Raw genomic sequence first — 20,839 nt, forward strand, 5'->3', positions numbered from 1 at the left:
ATATAAATCCAGTATTGCTATGACAATATTGACAGTGTATAACTACAATGCTTTGTTTTTGTGTTTTACCTGTTTCTTTTCCATTTTGTTGTATTATTAATCTTGAAACTTTGTTCTACTTTAGCACTGAACTTCTTACTTTTGGAATCTGCCATTTTAATCAATTATGTATCTTCTCTACATTTTTGCCAATGATCCAAGCTGGGGCTGAAAAAATATCTGTTCCGGATAAAGCCACATCCCCTGTAACAAATGCACAAATAATACAAAAAAATGGACGTGGACTGATTTACAAATGGCATAAGTTACTACTTAATTACTGAGCAGGTGCTTGGGCTTTGGAATGCCTTGCAAATATAACTCTCAACTTCTTAGCACAAGAAATCTGGACAAGGCCTAAAATAATGTGGTGACAAAGCCCCAAAAATAGGGCCAGAGTTTAAATATTGCTCTTAAAAACTTAGAAAGTTGTTAAAATAACAGGATTTGTGTTAGCATGCATTTTCTGAATGATATGAAGTTTGAATCTCAAATGTATGTAATTATTTAGTGTCTTCAATCCTCAGTGATTTGCAAGAATACCACAAATTTTATGAGGAGCAGACTAAAAATATGAAGGAAAAATCTGGACATTCTTCAAAAATCTGAACAGTTCAGAGGTGTGCTTGCAAAATTCGCTGCCAGAGCTTAGTGTGTTAAAAGTGTTCCTGAGGGCATGTAATGTGAGTACAGATGCTATAGATGTAAGAGCAGCTGTTAAAGGGCTAGGAGCAGCAATCATGTGACCACATGGAGCTGTTAGCCCATTTTTTTAGCATGTGTTATATGTTCATACGACTATGTTAAGTATGAGTTTGTGTGTGATGAAATTGTTCTTGCAGTGGAATCTTAGTTTCTTCATTTCTCTAGCTTTTGACTTTGCCCCCCCCCCCCCAAATCTCAGCATATCCTTCTTTCTCTCTTTCTCCCTCTCTTTTTCTATGTTGTCTCTCTCCATTTCTCTCTCTCTCGCTATCCCTTTTCTTCCTTTCTTTCTTCCTCTCCCTTATCTTTGGTGCCTAACTTTCCACCGTGTCGCCATCTCACCTTTTCTGCCTTAGCTCAAGTCTTGTCTGACATTTCAAGGATACTGTCTCATCATGTAACATTACAAGTTACAAAGTCTACTCTGATGTCAGGAATTTTCCAGCATTTATTTTTTATAAAGTAATCAGTGTGATGGTCATATCTTGATACTAATAAATGGTAGGTAGGACAGAAAGTACAAGAACATTCAGGCAAGGAGAACTAGCTTTCAATCACTCGATTATAGTCACATGTGCTGGCTGTATGACCCATTCAGTCATCCAGTACATCTTGTGCTTCTGTTAGTCTCTTACACACACACACACACACACACACACACACACACACACACACACACACACACACACACATACATACACCTTATATAACTCCAGTGATGCAGTTTTATCTCTATACATCTCACCACTTGTTTCTAGCCAGTTACTCTTTACTGTAATCAGTTTCACCAAATAAAAACCCATTGTTTTGATCAAAAGAACCAGATTTCCATAGATGATAAATTCCTGCAACTCTGTATGATAATAGAAATGAAGGGATGACTCTTTCACTATTAAATGTCAGTTTATGTGCCCTTCCCATATAGTGTACCTACCAAATAAACATTCCACTTACATCATATGAGATGGATACACAAATGAAATAAAAATCTTCCTGTTTAAATACTTCTAAGGTATATATATATGTATGTACATATGTATGTACATAATATGCATTTGGTATACAATTTCAAGACATTTAAAATATACAAAAATTGTGAGAACTTAAAAGTTTTGCCTGACAACCTGAGTGCAAGTGTTCACAACTGAGCATTTTAAAAACAGAGCAAAATCACTTATAGTTTGGGATATTAACATAAGAAAATTTTCATACTGACTGATTCTAAAATAGCAATAAAAAGTGCAGAAACATTGCAGCTAAAAACTTAACCTAATGCAGTAATCTTCACTTGGTTTGACTGTTAAGAATGTCAGCTTTTTGTAGATTTAATACATTTACTACAGTACAAGCTCAATATGAACATTGGAAGCAGTAGATCCCATTGTATGAAAAAGTTGTTCAGCTTGGGGTTTTTCATTTGCACCTTCTAATAAAGTATATATATATATATATATATATATATATATATATATATATATATATATATATATATATAAAATTATATATAGTCTGACAATAAACATAGCTGCAGAAAGTTCTATTTTACTGGCAGTAGAAGGTAAGGACACTTTCCTGGTTTCCTCGGACAAACAGGACAGGAGCTCTAAGATCCTGGGAGATGGTCTCAAGCCAGGCCATGTAGAGTGAGCTTGGGCATGATTTTGTTCTGGCAATAGGCATGGTCCTAAAACAGAAAAGGATACAGTAAAGTAAACACAGTAGAATACCATGAAAATAAATTATTATTCTAGAAAACTCCAGTGCATGAAGACATCTGAATATCACTTTAGATAATTTCTCCTTGCCCATGAAGCAGAGCTTTTTAAAGGTTAAGAAACACTGTCTGTTGCTGCTGCATGGGAGATGTAGGTTTGAAAATGGTCTGTGGAAATCATATATCTGAGAGGGATAGATGCTGTCTACGAGTATAGTCCATATGGCATGCTCTGCTGGTACAGTATGGTGGCACATCAAGCGCTGCAGGATAGTGAGGGGCCTTGTGCCCACCCACAGAACATTTTACATGTACAGTTTTGAAACAGTAAGTATTTACAGATCAGAGTGGTGACTGTTAAAGAAGAACATCAGGTGAGCAACCAACTCCCTTAAATGCAGTAACTCCTGCCTGACAGAAAGGATTGTGATGATTGGCTATTCTGATAATCCGGGGACTCATATTCATTAAAGAGCAAATCTACCCAGACATAGACAACAACAAAAATTTGAAAATATATATGAAGGTCTTTATTTAAATAAATATATTTCTTAAATTATCACATCTATTTTATGTATTTTCCACACTCAATGCATTTAATAACATACTCTGAAATTATTTATTCTTCTGGCAGTTAGCACAGAAGACTAAAGTTCTGAGCTGTTACAGAGTTGCTTCTGTTTCCAGTTACAGGGTTCGATTCCTTTCAACTTCAACTGCCTATTCTGTGACTCTGAGGAAGTCACTTAATGGAACGTGCCCTCAGTTTGCCCCTGCAACAGGATATGTTGTTCACTGGGCTTACACAGTCAACAAATAGGTTAAAAAAGAAAAAAAATAAAAGACAACCATTGCTAATATGGAGTGGTTTGGATGCAACAGAGACTTGCACTAAGGTAAACAATGTTGAAGTGGAAGTTAAGTCTCAAACAAAGCCTTGCTGTTTGCAACTTGTTTTGCAATTCATCTTAACTGCTACACTATGTTGCTAGACAGAAAGAAGCTCACCCTACTGTAAAAAAATGATTGAATATGTACCAGGGGAAAAAAAACATACTATTAAAAGATTAAGGAAAAATGAGGATGAAGATGGAAAAAAGTCTGCACCCCAATTTGTACATTTTATCATCACTTCAAGAACTTGTGCAAAGAGAGACCATCATAAAAAAATAGGATATTTCAAGAATTTTTTTTAAGGATTCCATGGACTAACATTTATTCCCTTATTAATATTTATCTACAAAATGATACATCAGCTAAGTAAAAATATTTAAAAATATGATCAAAGATGGGCTATACATTTAAGATTAGATATATATTTAATTTTGATTTGTCTAAAATGATAAATATAAACGTATATTTGTACTCTTTTCTTTCAGGCATACATCATAAATATTGTATATAATTAACACAGTTTTTACTTTTAATACTTTTATTCTTATAGAATGTAAAATCATTTAAAGTACGCATTGTTGGTAAATTATATACAAAAATATGTTTGTGAAAAAAATTTCAATTAAACTCTATTTAAAACACCAATAAAGTGGAGCTGAGGCAAAATATAAAACTAATAACAAATGCACTGCATCTGAACAAAACACAAGACTTGCAGGTAGAAATACGAAAAATGTTTTGAAAGGTTAAGCACTTTCATCCACATGAATGTAAATGGACTTTTTCAGAACCAAAAAGCAGAATAACTGCTCACTTCATTTAAATCCTTGAACCATTAACATCAGAATTAATCAATTAAAATTGTTAATAACATAGTTCCCTATTAAAAGTCTATTAGGAATTCAAATTAATAATTCATTAAATAATTCATTTATAAAATAAAAAAACACCATAAAAAATTATACAAATAAATAAACATTGCATATGCATTCAAAAGTTAAAAATATGAGAGTAAAAAAATTCCAACCAACGCTGATGCACTGATGTAATTATAAATTCATAGCACAAAACGTAAGGGGACTTACAGTAGAAATATTCTCATTTAATCCTGGTGGATCTGATGCTTTAAGTTGTATTTGCCAAATCCGTTCTTTATATTCAATAACAGTTTCCCCCAAGGTAATTGACCTTATCCAACAAAGCAAATACAAACTTATTACAGTCCATGCATGATAATCTGTGTTTGCAAAGGGCATTGTTCTGATTTCTTTTGTTAATATCATTATGTTCATAAATATATTTACCTAAAGATCTTTCAGTTTTTCCTATATAAAAATCTTCATAATAATCATAAACAGCTATGTAAACAATGCCCTTAGTTTTGCAATTACAACCATCTACCAAAGCTATCATGGACCATCGGCATCGCATCTCAAAAAAAAAAAAAAAACAGACCTCAGTTTTACTCTCAGTGCATCATGTAACCATACAATGCTCTTAAGCTGAGTCTGAAAAGGGTCTCTGTGGATCAGTGATGTACTGTGGTTGGCAAATTTATACATACATACATACATACTTATACATACATAAATGCATACATAAATATTTTTTATGATATCTTTGGTGAACAGGTATTAGAGTTCTAGGGTTGTCAGTATTGACTTATCTCTCATTTGTCCAGATTTTTGTCTTATAGTTTAGGTCTGTACCTTATAAAAGTTGTGGGTTTTTTGGCAAATCTGAGGATTGAAGTCATTAAATAATCACAGACATTTGAGTATCAGACTTCACATGCTTCAGAAAATGTATTCCAACACAAAACCTATTATTCTAGAGCTTTCTACATTTATAAGAGCAATATTTAAAATTTGTCACTGATTTTGAGCCTTTGTCCTCCATTATTTTCTGGTTTATCCAGATTTCTTGTGCTAAGAGATTGAGAGGTATGAGTATTGAAGATGCTAATGTCTAAATCAGAGAAAAGTTATTGTATTTTGCTGATGTCCTTCTCCAACAAATGGAAAAGCTTTATTTGTTATCTGCTCAGTTCTGGATTTTGTTACCTTGTAGTTTTTTTTTTTATTGGCATTGTAGTGTTAATCTCAAATGTACTTTTTTTTAAATTAGTATTGTATTGTTAATCTCAAATGCAGAATCCAAAAGAAGGAGTCAGAAGTGAAACTAAGATTCTTTTATTCCACAACAATGAGTGCTTTCGTCCAAATTACATGGACTTCATCAGAAAAATCAGCCATTCTGCACACAACTCCTTAAATACAAGTAACAAGTCACAAGTCAAGTTAACAAAGAAGCTAGCTGGTTAGTGTGCTCTCTCTGCAATTTAAAGAGCCCTTTACATTTTTTTTTAAAACATACACATTAAGTCATAAAAATGCATTCATTTTTTTTTGTGTAACCCAAATACTTTTTAAGTAAAAACTCTAAAGCACCTGTTATTAGTGTGCAAAACACACTAATTCTCTAAAAGCTTTAATAATTGAACAAGATTAGCTAACTGAATATAACTGACAGAGTATAAATACTTGAACAACATCCTTACCCAGTTTATTTTTTCTAACTTTGTAAAATCATGAATACCCCCCCCCCCAAATGTATTCTAAATAATACAGTCACATCCATATACAAAAAAAATCACAAGGGTGTGTAAATATGTTTAAGCACATTATGAATCAAAATAACAATAAGGAAAAATGAAAGAATGAAAAACTAACATAAACACATAACAATAGCAACAGAGAAATACATATAGCATAAAACAGAACACATTATATACTGTTATTGTGGAAATAAATGTTCACGTCCCTGTGAATGAACTTGAAGATGTAGCTAACCCTTTAGAGTACCCCCCCACTTTGAGAAGGTCCAGAGGTTATTGAAAAAAGGAGGGGGAATCACAGACAACAACAACTGCAAGCTGGGCAGGACAGAGGGAGGGGAGAGGGCGAGGAAAGAGGAGATTTTAAAAGTTGTTTACAATTCCAAGGGTGACTTTAAAATCTTTAACTATAGTGATGCCCAGTTAGCAATGAATGGGCTGACTTACTGGAGAAAGGTTTGACCATTGTCCCAACAAGAGGGGTTGATGCCATGGAGACATTGTTACAACTGAAACTTTTTTGTAGGAAACTTGACTTAGTTTTTGTTTGGGGGAACAATCCTGATATATTTTCAGGCATGAGAAGACCCAGTACCTTTATTCCACCTATACACCCTGTGGTTGATATTTTTGAAAAACTGTGCCAAAATGACATCAGAATTATGAACAAAAGACAGAAATGTGCAAGGGAGAACTACTGAGTAGCATTAGTATTGACAAAAATATAAAAGTGATGAAACCTGACAAGGGTGGTGGATAGTTGTGATGAAGTCAAATGAAGACATTAGCAAAATGTTCTATTTATTAAACACTGACACTTATACAGAAATTTCAAGGAATGAGTTGAATATAGCTCATAAAATATGAATTCGATGTTAGAGGACATGTTGTTGAACCAAGAGATTTCTCTTGATGCATACAATTTTTTGAAAGTCCCCTGCCCAAAGATACCCACCATATTCAGTATCCCAAAAGTTTATAAGGATTTAAACAACCCCCCTTACATGCCACTGTGAATGCAAAGGCCTCTATCACACTCCCTCTCGCTAAGTATAATATTGACTAGAGTATCAAGGGGATACTGGATACATTTGGCTACTTATATAAGGACTCGTGGGATTTTGTATCAAAAATAACTAATGGGATCGTAGGTTTGTCCCAGGGATTACTCCCGTGTCACTATTAGACAGAGGCACTGTAAACTAAACCTTAAAAAGGGCACAGTATACGCAAATCAAGGGGTGGCGTAAGCCATGCAGAATCGGGCTAGGCTTATAATTGCCGCAGGGCAATGCCATAGGGATCCTTAGGGATATGCCATAACTAAATTCACATAGGAGTTTGCACATGGTGTCCCCATTGCTACACCTTTCTTCTGTAGAAAATATTTGTTATCATATGTGAAGACATTATTCTCCAAAACTATCTCTAATAACATCATATATCTCATAATAAGATCTCTGGGGACATTCTTTTCTATGAATAAAAGCCTAACATATTCCATGCCTACCTGATTAGGTATACATGGGAGGGCACATCATATGTGTTAAGAGACGCTCCTTTTAAGGAGAACATAAAACTATATAAACGTTTTGTGGATGATGTTTTCCTTGTATGGAATGGCACAGTGGAACAACTGAATGATTTTGTTTTATACATAAATGGCACGACAGATTTTTTAAGATTTGAACATACTTTTTCATCTAACCATATAGAGTTTTTAGATGTATATATTAAAAAAGAGGGCAAAGAAATAGGTACAGATCTATATAGAAAATCTTGTTGGAGAAATAATTTATTACATCATAACAGCATGCACCCAAGACACATCTACCCCAATATAGTGAAAAGTCAATCCCTAAGGATATCTAGGCTAGTGACTGATGATAATAGATATGATGAACAACAAAATATGTTGAAGAATAGTTTCTTAGAGAGGGGCTATGATAGACAGGATGTAAACACCATTATTTCAGAAAATATTAGATACAGGAAGGACAAAGGGAAACCCTTTTTATTCAGATATAACAGAAGTGAACAAATGATGAGTAAGAAAAAATCTGATAATAAAATAAGTAGGTTAGTCATACCATATACAAACAAAAACAGTAGAATTAAAGAAATTATAAATAATAATTGGAGAATGTTAATGGTAGATGATAGAATTAGAGAATTGGCAGGAGATAGACCAAATGTTACCTATAAAAATATGAAGTCTCTAAAAAGACTACTTTGCTTTGAAGACAATAGGAAAGAGTCAATACGTTCACAAAGGAAGGGCACTTTTGCATGTAGACATTGTAATCAATGTAGCTATATGCTTAATGGGAATGAGTTTATTCACCCTGATAATGGAAGAAAGTTTATGTTTGATAAATATGCTGACTGCAGATCTAGAGATTTGATCTACCTAGCTCAATGCCAATTATGTGCATCATTGTATGTGGGAAAAACAAATAGGACCCTAAGAGAAAGGGTCAGAGAACATGTTTATGCCATAAATAAAGAAAATGAAAATAATGCTTTGGCCAAACATGTTATTAAAGTAGGATCTAGACACAGTTTTAAATTCATGGCATTGGAAGTGATTTTAAAAACAGAGAGACTGGGTAACATCAGAAATTACACGGAAGAAAGAGAGAATAAATGGATAATAAGACTACAAGCCGAGGACATGGCTTGAATGAGAAAATCTCACTGAAGCCATTTTTATTAGCCAAACCATATAAACATTAAATTATCCTTAGGTTGTCACTCATGGAACATAATTTATTTATTTGTATTGTATATGCACTTTTGATAGCTGTAGATGTTTACAAGAGTTTTTTCTCTCTCTCTCTCTATATATATATATATATACACATATTTTCATATGTTTATTCAAATAAGATGTTCATTTTGTATATATATATATATATATATATATATATATATATATATATATATTAGGAATTTTTAGATCTATTAAAGAAATACAATTTTTGTTGGTTATTTATATGAGTGATACATTCATATGATATAAATATGAATGTGTATATATGTTTTTATTACAAATGTAGTTTTGTACCATTTCATTATAAAGATAGATATTTTATTGTAAGCATTTTTATTTATAAAATCTATAGAATGTGTGTTTTATTTATTCTTATATATTTATTTACATTTATATTTTTATATTATTAAATAGAATCAATTATTTATTTTATTATTTATTATTTATAATATTCACACGATATATATATTTTTTTATACATATATATATATTCATATAATATTAAGAATTTTTTTAGAATTTTAAAATAGTTGGTCACACAATACATAGGTAGGACGTTTTTGTTATATAATGTTTATAAAGAGTTTCCCTTAGATGTATGTGTATCTAATTGATGAAGACATAATTAATTGACAAATTAATTAATTTGATTGTTTAATGATTTGCCTTTAGTGGCTGGTTAGTAAATGTATAGATGTGTATTTAAATGCAGTCAGGATATGTGTTTTTTGAAGTCTGAAGAAACGTTCTTCATAACGTGAAAGCGCTTACTGTTTTTATTCTACAATAAAGAGTTGCCGTCAAGCCGTGGAGTGCTTCTTTTGTTTTCTAAGTCGTTAACAGAGACTTTTTCTTGAGAGGCACCTAGCCCAGGACTGGTTTGTCTTATCTGAAACTCAGCTCTCCTTGTCAATAAGGAGAAATTAATCATAGGCACTAAACAGCCTATAATTGCAAAGTACCTTGCAAAGGTAAGGGAAAACAGCTCTTAAACTTTACAAAAAAGCACCTAAACAGGCATGTCCAAGGGTCAGCTTCCAGTGATTTCTCCTGTCCACCTGGTGAATCTGGGCATACTGGGGCAATGTGGCAACTGCCTCATGTACACAGACAATCCTCTCCTCCTACCACCCAACACTACAACCTGTGAGAGATGCACTTACATAGCCAAACTGGAAGCAAAGCTCTCTCCAGCCAAGATTGTGCTAGACAGTCAAGAGGAGAAGGTTAACACCTGCATTACACCTCAAGCAACTCATAGCCCTTCAAAACCCACACCATCAACACCCACACATAGCAACACTAAACCCACATATGCAGAGGCCCTTAACATTAACCTGTCCAAGCAACAAGGACCTCCGAAGCCAAAATGCAAACAAACACCAGTCACAACCAAAGTGACACATAGCTCACAACACCAGTGTGCCACCCAACAACAGCCCCTAAGGCAAGACAATGTACCCAACACTTTAGTCATAGGTGACTCTATAGTCAGGCACACTGATGTCCCACTCACCAGGCTGAACAAGGAGAAAATTACAGTCAGCTGCCTGTCGGGTGCCAGGATCCACCACATAACGCATGCACTCAAGTCATTCCACAACAAGTACAAATACGACTCTGTCATTGTCCATGCTGGAGTGAATGACTTGAGACATACCTCCCTGGACTACATGAAAAGAGACATGGAAGAGCTCTTGGATCATGTGACCCAGGCAGGTATGACCCTAGCCCTGAGTAGCATCCTGCCTTCACCCAGAATGATACCACAGCATAAGGACAAAATGATTGACTTCAACAATTGGCTAAGCTTCTGGTGTCATTCAAAAGGGATCCAGTATTTGTCTGCCTGGGAAGACATGATCGACAAACCACGATGCTTTGCCAGAGATGGTCTGCACCTGTCACCCCTGGGATTCAGGTTACTGGCTAAAGCTCTTGCCACTCCTATAGTGCCTTTTTTAGGCAAGGTTCAAAGGATAAAACCACCACTGTAACAGATACAAGCATGCAAAATCTGAAGGTAATGCTACTCAATGCTAGAAGTCTAAACCTCAAAATGCACTCTCTCGAGACACTCCTAAAAATGGAGAACATCGATATCTGTGCAGTAACTGAGACCTGGTTCTAGGCTCCAGAGAGCACCCCTGCAATACCGGGCTACAATTCTTACCACACTTTTCGGCCACAAAACCAAGACTGAAACACTAAAGGTGGAGGAGTGTCCATATTCACCAAGGATATTCACACCTCCAGGCTAGTTGTCCAACACAATGCATCTGAAATTCTCCAGGTGCAACTAACACTAGGTAAGACTGCAATCCAAATTGTAGCTTGCTACAGATTCCCCACAGTGCCCCAAGATTCTCACTACACCTTTCTAAACATACTGGAAAATATTAAGATACAACCAAACACCCTAATGCTGGGTGATTTCAACTACCCTGCCATTAATTGGGAAAACTACTCGGTTACCAACTCCTTTTCCCAATGGTTCTTGGAATTCATAAATTTCAACGCCCTGAATAAACTAATCCATTGTTCCACCAGGGGCTCCAGTATCCTAGACCTGGTCATTACCAACATGGGAGATAGATGCTCCACACCAGTGGTCACCCCCTCATTGGCCAGGTCTGATCATAAGCAAATCACCTTTGACATCCACATCCCACCCCCACCCCCCAGTAAGGAAACCTCCTTAAAAAACTTCTCCAAAGCCAACTTCATGCTACTGAAGTCAGAAGTGACAAACTTCACAACACCCATGCAGACGGGATCTGGAAGTTCGACTGCAGAATCCTACACTAAGGCACTGTACAAGCACATCCACTCATGCATGAATCATGCCATCCCAAACAGAACCAAGATGCTCGTCTCCAAAAAAAGGAAGCCAATCTGGTGGTCCCCTGCTATAAACAAACTATATAACAGAAGGAAGAAACCATTGCAGAAAAGAGGAAAATTCCAGGATGAAAAAACTCCCTCACCAGCCTCAGTAAGAATCTGAGATCCCTCATAAAATCCTCAAAAGCTAGTTACGAAAATAAAATTGCCAAAGATTCCAAAGACAACCACAAGGCATTCTATAGTTATGTCAAAAATCTAAATGGCAATGCTCAGATCTGCTCTGAGCTACAACAGAATGGCATTAAATATACTGATCCCAAGGATATTGCCAATATCCTGGCAGATCAATTTAGTGCCAACTTCACCCCCCTCTCACCCCCTAAAAGGCCCATCTCAATACCAAAAGATTACCAAATTCCGATAATCATGGCCACACAGGTAGAAACCGCACTCTCCAGAGCTAAGAATACTGCATCCATGAGACCAGATGACATCCCAGGCTGCGTTCTACATGAACTACAGAATGAACTGGCACCCCACCTAAGTACCATGTTCAATCATACCCTCTCCTCAGGCTTTGTGCCTGCTGAATGGTGTACAGCAACGGTTATCCCACTCCACAAGGGGGGAGCCACCATGGACCCCGGGAACTACCGCCCCATTAACCTGACGAGCCTGGTCTGCAAGTCCATGGAACATATCATCATGGAACTTACAAACAAAGACATTGGTAATCAGTTTTTCAGTGACCTTCCCACTCATTGTTTCTGTAATCCAACACTAAACACTAAACACTTCACATACAGAAAAACATTATGTTTGCTTTTCTTTCCTGCATTTGTCTTATCTGTTACATCACAAAGTCTACTAAAAGTTAGGTCACTTATCCAAACTGCAGAGCCATTAAAAAAACAATACCTCTTAATCAGTGACATTTAAAAGTGCCTTATCAGTCACAGATTGCCAGCGTCACACCTCAGATAAACAGTGTAACCTGGAGTCTGAACAAAGGTAGGGCTTTCAAGCTTAGTTTTCAGATGCAAATGTCTTTCCCTTTAATAAAACTCAATGCTACAAAGAAAGAAAGCAAGTATGTTTCAACTCCTCTTACTTTCTGGTGCTTTGTTATAGCATTTTTGCATTCTATACATTTTTTGTTGAGAAAAGTCAGTGAGTGGGGGAAACAAGATTAACATCAAAGACATTAATTCTAGCTACAATAACATAAACCATCTCAGCCCAAGTAATGCCTGTTAATCACAGGGGTTAGATTTCTCACACTCGAACACTGAACTACATTTATTACTTTTGAAAAGAACAATTAGCTCAGCTACATTTTCAACCTGCCATTCATACATTCCTTAAAATGCTGCAACAGAGATAGCCAAAATCAAAGGAACCAAAGTAATTCAAATGCAAACTGATGCTGACAGTGAAAAGCAGGCAGTCACAGTAGTGCTGTAAACTGATGACAGAGAAAACCACAGTAAATAATTCCCTTATCATAAGGATTTTTTTCTGTCCCTCTAAAATGACATCAGGAAGGCGAAGGCATTGACTGTAAAACAAAGTCATGCTAGCCATGGCAGCCTCCTTCAGGTAATTTGGGGAAATGACAAATTAGAAATTATACAATGACCCCCCCCATTAATATTCCAAAATGTGCATGCTGATTGGCCAGCGTGCTCATTGTAAACTGCAGTGGTGGTGCTGCGGTAGCGTTGTCACCTCACAGTAAGACGTTGTCCTGTTTGATTCTCAGCTAGAGCATCTTATGTGTGGAGACATGCGTGAATGGGCGTACCTTCATTGAAGGTTGTGCGTCAGGGCCGGCAACGCAGCACGTAAAAATCTACTGCCAATCATTAGCAGACCAGAGTTCCACTGTGGTGACCCCTAACTGGGAAAAGTCGAAAGACACAACAACAACCAACGGAAAAAGGTCCGGTTGCCTGGACTTTTTCCGTTGGTATAAAGTGCTCAAAACATTTTTTTTTAACAAATAAAAAAGAAAAAATGATGCAACAGAGACTTTCTTTTCTCCGTTGCTTCCATTTCAAATATGGTTACCATCTGTCCCTCTTTGCGACGGACAGTCCCTATTTGGGCAGTTGTGTCCTGCAAAAAAAAAACTAAAAATGGCAAATGTCCTGAGATTTTAGGAGAAAAAATATTTCCCAAGTTTTCTTTAATAGTTGCATAAAAGTTATTTTGTATCTGAAACACCTAAATATTATATGAAACATCATAAGGAGCTCAAATGCTATAAGAATAACCTTTTATTTTGGCAAAAAAGTAAAGTTCTGACCTTTGCACTGGCTGTGGGTATGTTTTGTCCTGCAAAATCTCATGTTTGTACAAAAAATGTCCCACTTTGGGCATTTGAAAAGGTGGCAACCCTAATTTCAAAGCATTGATTTACTGGGTATGCATGGGACGCAAGTCCCATGCGCATGCTCAGTACATCAAAACAAGGAAGCAGTGTACCACAACCAGAGGAAGAACAGTAATGTGCCATTATACAAAGACATTATTTAAGAAAAGTAAGTATTTTTTTCTTAAATAATGTCATTGTATAATAGCAATAACCGAATCCATGGTTGTGGTGTATTGAAATTTACCCACGGTTGGCTTTATTTAATCACTCGGGCTTCGCCCTTGTGATTAAACCACACCAGCCGTGGGTAAATCTTCAGTATACCACACCACATCATTGGTTATTGCTTAAATAATAGTAACCATTTACTTTGATAGAGAGACATTAGTAATGCAGAAAACTTCAAGATTTGTTGAAGAATGTGTGGTTTTTTTTGTTTTTTGTTTTTTTTTTTTTTAGTTTTGGGAGCGGTGCTCCTTTAAGACAAGCAAATAATACAGAGATAGTGTCAGTATGGATAATCAGAGACCTCCTTGTAGTGAGAGACCAGAGTGATAGTTCTAGAATTGTTCTTCTAGAGCCTTCCTTGGCATCTGATATAATGTATCATAAGACTGCCAGAGCATCTAGAAGGGACACTGGAATTGTCTTATGACCATCAGATGACAGAAATTCACAGGGCACTGTTCATTTCTAAGCCCATTCTTTTCTTCCTATCAGAATTCCTCGGAGATGTGTTGCTGACTTCATTTTTTTTCTTATCAAATAAATATATTAATATATAAAGTAAATAATATTTATATATGTCTACATGTATAACCAGTGTGTGTCATTGTGAGAAGGTGCAGCTTAGATATTCAATGTTGTTTTTTTATTTCCCTTTATCAAATGCAGTAAGTGCCACATGTGTATCTAATGTCCTCCTTAATACTGTTATGTGTTAGATACTATGAAAACACCTGAAATTGATACCTGACAAAATGGAAGTTCTAGAAGTGCAGCTGAATGACTGGGAATGTCAAATGCCCTGACTGATTTTTCCTGTGTTGTGTTAAGGAGCTGTTTGTTGAAATTTCAGCTAAGATGCAGGTCCTCAACGTTATTCAATGGTCTGATAATAACAGACTAAGTATCTGCCAAGGTTGATTTGCAATGTCATCCTTGGATCAATCACATAATCACATAATCCACAGGAAGATTACCTTTTGTGGGCCTCTGGATTGCCGAATTAGCCTAACTACTAGAGTGCTTTGCACCTTGTGCTTCTGTAAGGGGGTATAACTGTACTGACACCCTTTGGTACACAATGAAATAGCCTGGGTAGAAACTGGTTTTCTGAAACTTTGCTGTATTTCCCTTGTGCTCCATCAAATGCACTCCTTTTTATCTGCTGGAGGGCCATCATCTTCACTGATTATCTGAAGTTTTACCCTTTATAAAAAGTGGGCATGTTGTCTAGAAGATCTGTTATACCAATATATCTTTAGTTACTCCATATACCTGGTCAAAGATGGGGCTTATGATTATTACATGCATGAGTTTAACATGGCCTGGCAAACAAGGTTTACATTCACACTGCCCATCTGCAGACTCTGAAAATGTATCTTACAATAATAATTTTAACCTACCTTTGAGTAACTGTTAAATCCAGCATTATGAATTATGTAATACCTAATGCTTATTTGGTACTGTATAAATTTGTTCAGATTATTTGTTATATGAATTTACATATGTTGTGTAATTGGTTTCTTTTAATGTGAAATACCACAGATGTTAAGACAATGGATTTCTTTTAATGAAAACAACCTCAGATGTTAAAAGTATAGCAATAAATTTGGTGCATATATAAATATACAACAGAGGCAGGATATGTTATAAATGACAAATTATTTTCATAAATGATTGATCAAAACAAACACAGCATGAGCAGCAGGACAACAAGTATAGAGAGTAGAAATTAATATGAGGAGAGATGGGTGAGTGAAAATAAAGTTTGTTTTCTGGGTAATCTTATAATTACCAGGGCCAGTCTTAGCTGATATGGTGCCCTAGGCAAAGTAGTGCTCCGGCGCCCCTTAAGCTCCTCCCATGCCATACTCATGAAACACCCCTACAAGCCACGCCCACAGGTAGGTCAGTCCCCAAAAAAGCCACTCCAGTCATTCACTCTCCAAGAAAGCCAGTCCATTCATTTCCTTTAATTATTAAAATCATAGAAAAAAGGATACCTTGTAATGTAGTTTAAACTGCAAGTGAAGGTGGAAATTTCCTTTAATAAACCTGCTTTACCTGTTGCTCCTTCATACATACTTTACTGTAAAAGTCATGTCTTCAGAAAATAGAAGCCCATGTGCCTTGGTTCAAAGGGTTGCTATCTAGACAATTTAATTTACTCTGGGGTAGGTGAGCAAGCCTTACAGCTCAGTGAAAGTATAATAGCAACCTCTCTCCTCCCTGTTTATAGAAGCTTAACTTAGAATAGCACAAACACAGATAGCCATTTGTTAAACAATACAATCTCGAAATGAAAACAGGCTTAGCATGAACAGAAAAATTCTCTGCCACTGAAACTGCATGAAAACCATATCTATAGAAAATGCATCTGGTCAGTGGAGGATTAAGTTTACATTTGGGCCGTTTTCAAAACGGACTCCTTGCATGCATTTTTATGGCCATGCATACATGTATTTGTTCTTTGATTCAACTTCCTGACTGCACTAAATTATATTCCTTATGTAATACAGCACCACTTGTTAAAATGTGTTTTAAATTTGTAGATTTAAGCATTCTTTTAATAAGCAAAGAAACAAAATGTATAAACCAATAATGACAAAACTACCCATTTCAGAAAATTTCAACCATAAAAGGCCAGTCAGACTTCTGTCATTACAATCCGCCAATATCACGGAATACAACAATCTCTGCAGTAGAGAAATCTGAACATTTCCACATTAAAGAAATCTGTAACTAATGAAGAGCTGCATTACCACACACTGCTGTTGTAAAACGCTGCTGCCTTCACTCATCAGTTGATGCCTCTTTTTTAAAAGCACAGTATTAGTCATTTTTAATTTAATTGCATTTTTTAAACTGTTTGGTCTAACATTGTTACATACTCAAGTGTGCTTGCTTGCACTGCATTTGAATTGTTTTGACTGCTGTTTTAGCTACTTTTCTGTATATATATATATATATATATATATATATATATATGTTTAATAGTACATACAGAATGTAAATTCCTGTGTTGGAGGGACGCCTTCTAGCTTATCAGTGGGAGTGGAAAGCACTAGGTAACCTATCTACCACATAAGGAGTGGTTCTGGCCCAGAAATTGTAGTTATTGGCCGTTTGGGCAGTTTTTCCATCTCTCTCTCAACTTTCTGATTTAAAAGACCACATTTGCACTTATTTCCCCCCTTTCCTGTAACTAGTTTAGTCCAGATACAGATTCTTAGTTTTACACTTGAATTTGCTTATTTGTGATTAGCACTTGTTTAGAACTTGTAAGCACTAAATAACCTACTAATTACTACAGCACTCAACCTTCCTCATTACCTAGAGGAAAACAGTTTTCGTACTTACTTTCCTCACTTGCTTAGAGAAAAACAGCTCTTGTACTCACTTTCCTCACTAATCTAGAGGAAAATAGTTTTTTATTCAGGCATGTCCAAGGGTCAGCTCCCAGTGTTCTCTCCTGTCTATTTGATGAATCTGGGCATCTTGGGGCAATGTAGAAATTGCCTCATGTACACAGACAACCCTCTCCTCCTACCACCCAAGACTACAATCTGTGAGAGATGCACTTATCTAGCCAAACTGGAGGTAAAGTTCTCTCCAATCAAGACTGAACTTGACAGTCAAGAGGAGAAGGTAAACACTTGCACCACACCACACTCATCACATAGTCTCACTAAATCTACACCCCCCAAATCCACACATAGAAACGCAAAAACATTCGCGGAGGCTCTCAATAATAATCTGCTCAAGCAACAGAGACCTCCAAAGCAGAAATGCAAGCAACTGTAAAAGAGATGAGATGCACGAAACTCCTCCGTCCCTCGAGAACACCAAAATAAAACTCCAAGTCGCCAAAATGTAAAACGTCGGTAGTAGCATCAGATGAGTAAAGTACCCAGGGGTTATTGATGGTTTATTTTCACTTTTATTTTTATTCTGATTTATTGCACTCATTGCATGATGTGACATTAAAATTCCATCATTTACATTCATTAAATTTAACAACATGCTGGCTCACCAAATAAGTAACATCTACTACTACTATTTTTATATGTATTTAATCTATCGGGTTCTTTTTCTGATTAATATAATGTTTTTGAGGAGTTTTTATATGTATTCAATGATATTTTGTGTATTCTTCTATAGATAAGATATGCGGGTATTTAAAGGGTAGTGATTGAGTGACGTTGTTTCCACTTTTATTTCTCTTAGGAGTTTTCTGAGGAAGTTGGTGTATTGTAACTGACGAAAAGCTTGGGAGAAGCTTAAACCTATTAAATTTTGTTCGTTTTACATTTTGGTGACTTGGAGTTTTATTTTGGTGTTCTCGAGGGACGGAGGAGTTTCGTGCATCTCATCTCTTTTACAGTGTGTCTACATTTCCTTGGTTTGTAGAAATGCAAGCAACCTCCACCCACCAACACAACCCAAATGACACATAGCCCGCAGACTCAGTGTGCCACTCAGCCACCGCCAATAAGGCATGAGTGCATGGATCGTGCTATCCCAAACAGAACCAAGATGCTATCTTCCAAAAAAAGGAAGCCAATCTGGTGGTCCCCTGCCATAAACAAACTGTACAACAGAAGGAAGAAACTGTTGCAAAAGAGTAAAATCCCACGAGTGGAGGAGCACCCTGGTCAGCCTCAGTAAGAAGCTGCGATCCCTGAAAAAAATCCTCCAAAGCTAGTTATGAAAACAAAATTGCCACTGATTCTAAAGACAACCACAAAGCATTCTATAGCTATGTCAAGAATCTCAATGGCAACACTCAGATCTGCTCTGAGTTACAGCACAATGGCACTAAATATACAGACCCAACTGATATTGCCAACATCCTGGCATATAGGTTCAGTGCTAACTTTACCCCTCTCACCCCCTAAAGAGCCCATCTCTATACCGGAAGAATGCAAAGTTCCTGTAATCACGGCTACACAAGTGAAAACTGCACTCTCTAAAGCCATGAACACAGCATCCATGGGACCAGACAACATCCCAGGCTGCGTTCTACATGAACTACAGAATGAACTGGCACCCCACCTAAGTACCAAATAATTTTCTTGGGTGGCAAAAACCAGGGTACCTTTTTGGCTCATCTAGTATAGGCCCCAGGGCCAATAGCCTAGTACCTACCTATGAACCTATGTTATTACTGCTAACAGGGAGACCCTAATCCTGAACAAAACATCGGTAGTGCCAAACAGTTGCCGTCCTGAGAGCAGCAAAAGGTAACAGTTTTACCAATTGCTAGCTCTTTTTTAAAAGCACAGTATTATTCTATTATAAAAGTAGCAGAGCAATACTTCTTAGTATAACCTAAGTGATACTCAAGGTATGGGGTTTTGAACATACAAGTCTTTTTCCTGTGTTTTGATATCTGCTGCCTCTATTCAGGTTCTGATCAGTGTGTTTTAGCTGTAGATAGCGATCTTAAGAACCCTGCAGGTGCTGGACTGCTCAATGTAATATTTGGTACTTTGTACTAAGAGAAAAATTAAGAAACAGGGTAAATACTGCAAAAGAAAAGAAGGTTGCAATCTAGCCAAACAAAGACAGAGATATCTAGCACTATGATACTAAGTAGTTTAAAAAGTCATCCAGTTGAACGGACATAGCAGTTGATGTAAGAATGGTATGCAACAAACCTAACAATTCTCTGTGCCGTTCAACAGAATACAGGTTAGCCAGTACTGGCTACCTCTCCATATACAGATGCTATGAAATTAGAACTAATAACATTAAGCATTTAACAACTGTATTGGGCCATTGCTTCTATAGTACATTAAAAGCAGTATGCAAAGTAATGCTATGAATCAGTATACGTTCAACACAACTGCGCATTTAACAACTGAATTAGGCATTTGCTTCAGAAGCACATTAAAAACAGTACACAAAGTTATGCTATAAATCAGAGTGCGTTCAACACGGAGTTTTAAAAGCAATATATTTAGTAATGCTAAACATCAATGCAAGTACATTGCAACTGAGCAGAATCGTAAATGTAAAAATTTTACTGGAAGTACAAAACATGCGGTTCGTACATCAGGACCCAAGAAATGCACGTATTCACAATTTCCGAATCTATACTCGCATTTGGGTGTTGAAACATATAACAAAGATATAACTCAGTTTGCCAGACTTATAACAGTAAACTATGTCAATGTAATCAGTTGCAGTGATACTAAACATATGGTATTTACACTCAGTTCGTAGATGCATATAAGCAGTGCAACTAGATATAACAACACTATGTCCATATCCTTCACAGTATAATTACTTGTAAATAATTGTGATGAATAAAATAGCAAAAAGAAAAACAAGACAAGATAACTAAAAAAATATGCAAAAATACCTAAACAGTACAGTTTTCTTACTGTAAGGATGCTCATATGCCAGGGCGCACCACGCACGTTCACGTTGCTCTTTACAGCAGACATGCGTAACGCGAAGTGAAGTTTTTTTATTTTCTTTTTTATTTATTTATTTTTTTTAACTGTCCTAGCCAACCTGAAGCTGTAAGTGGGAGGGCACTCATGCTCCTCCCCCATGGTTCCGGCTTCCGGTTACATTTGAACAGGGTACGGAGAAGAGCGCAAAATTTATTAAAATAAATACACACATAAATAAAAACTG

At 36.3% G+C, this 20,839-nt stretch overlaps 1 protein-coding gene across 1 annotated transcript in view; it reads right to left on the reverse strand.

Moving 5' to 3' along the window:
• Positions 1–2,286: 2,286 nt before the first annotated feature.
• SLC12A3 (solute carrier family 12 member 3) overlaps positions 2,287–20,839 on the reverse strand; it is a 564,508-nt gene continuing 545,955 nt past the window's right edge. The window contains exon 32 of the mRNA XM_044079103.1: positions 2,287–2,428. Within this exon, the coding sequence (XP_043935038.1) occupies positions 2,287–2,428 (142 nt within the window). The remainder of the gene's footprint in view (positions 2,429–20,839) is intronic.

The sequence above is a fragment of the Protopterus annectens genome, chromosome 8.part0, assembly GCF_019279795.1.
Source record: "Protopterus annectens isolate FY-2018-M chromosome 8.part0, PAN1.0, whole genome shotgun sequence".
Lineage (NCBI taxonomy): Eukaryota > Metazoa > Chordata > Ceratodontiformes > Protopteridae > Protopterus > Protopterus annectens.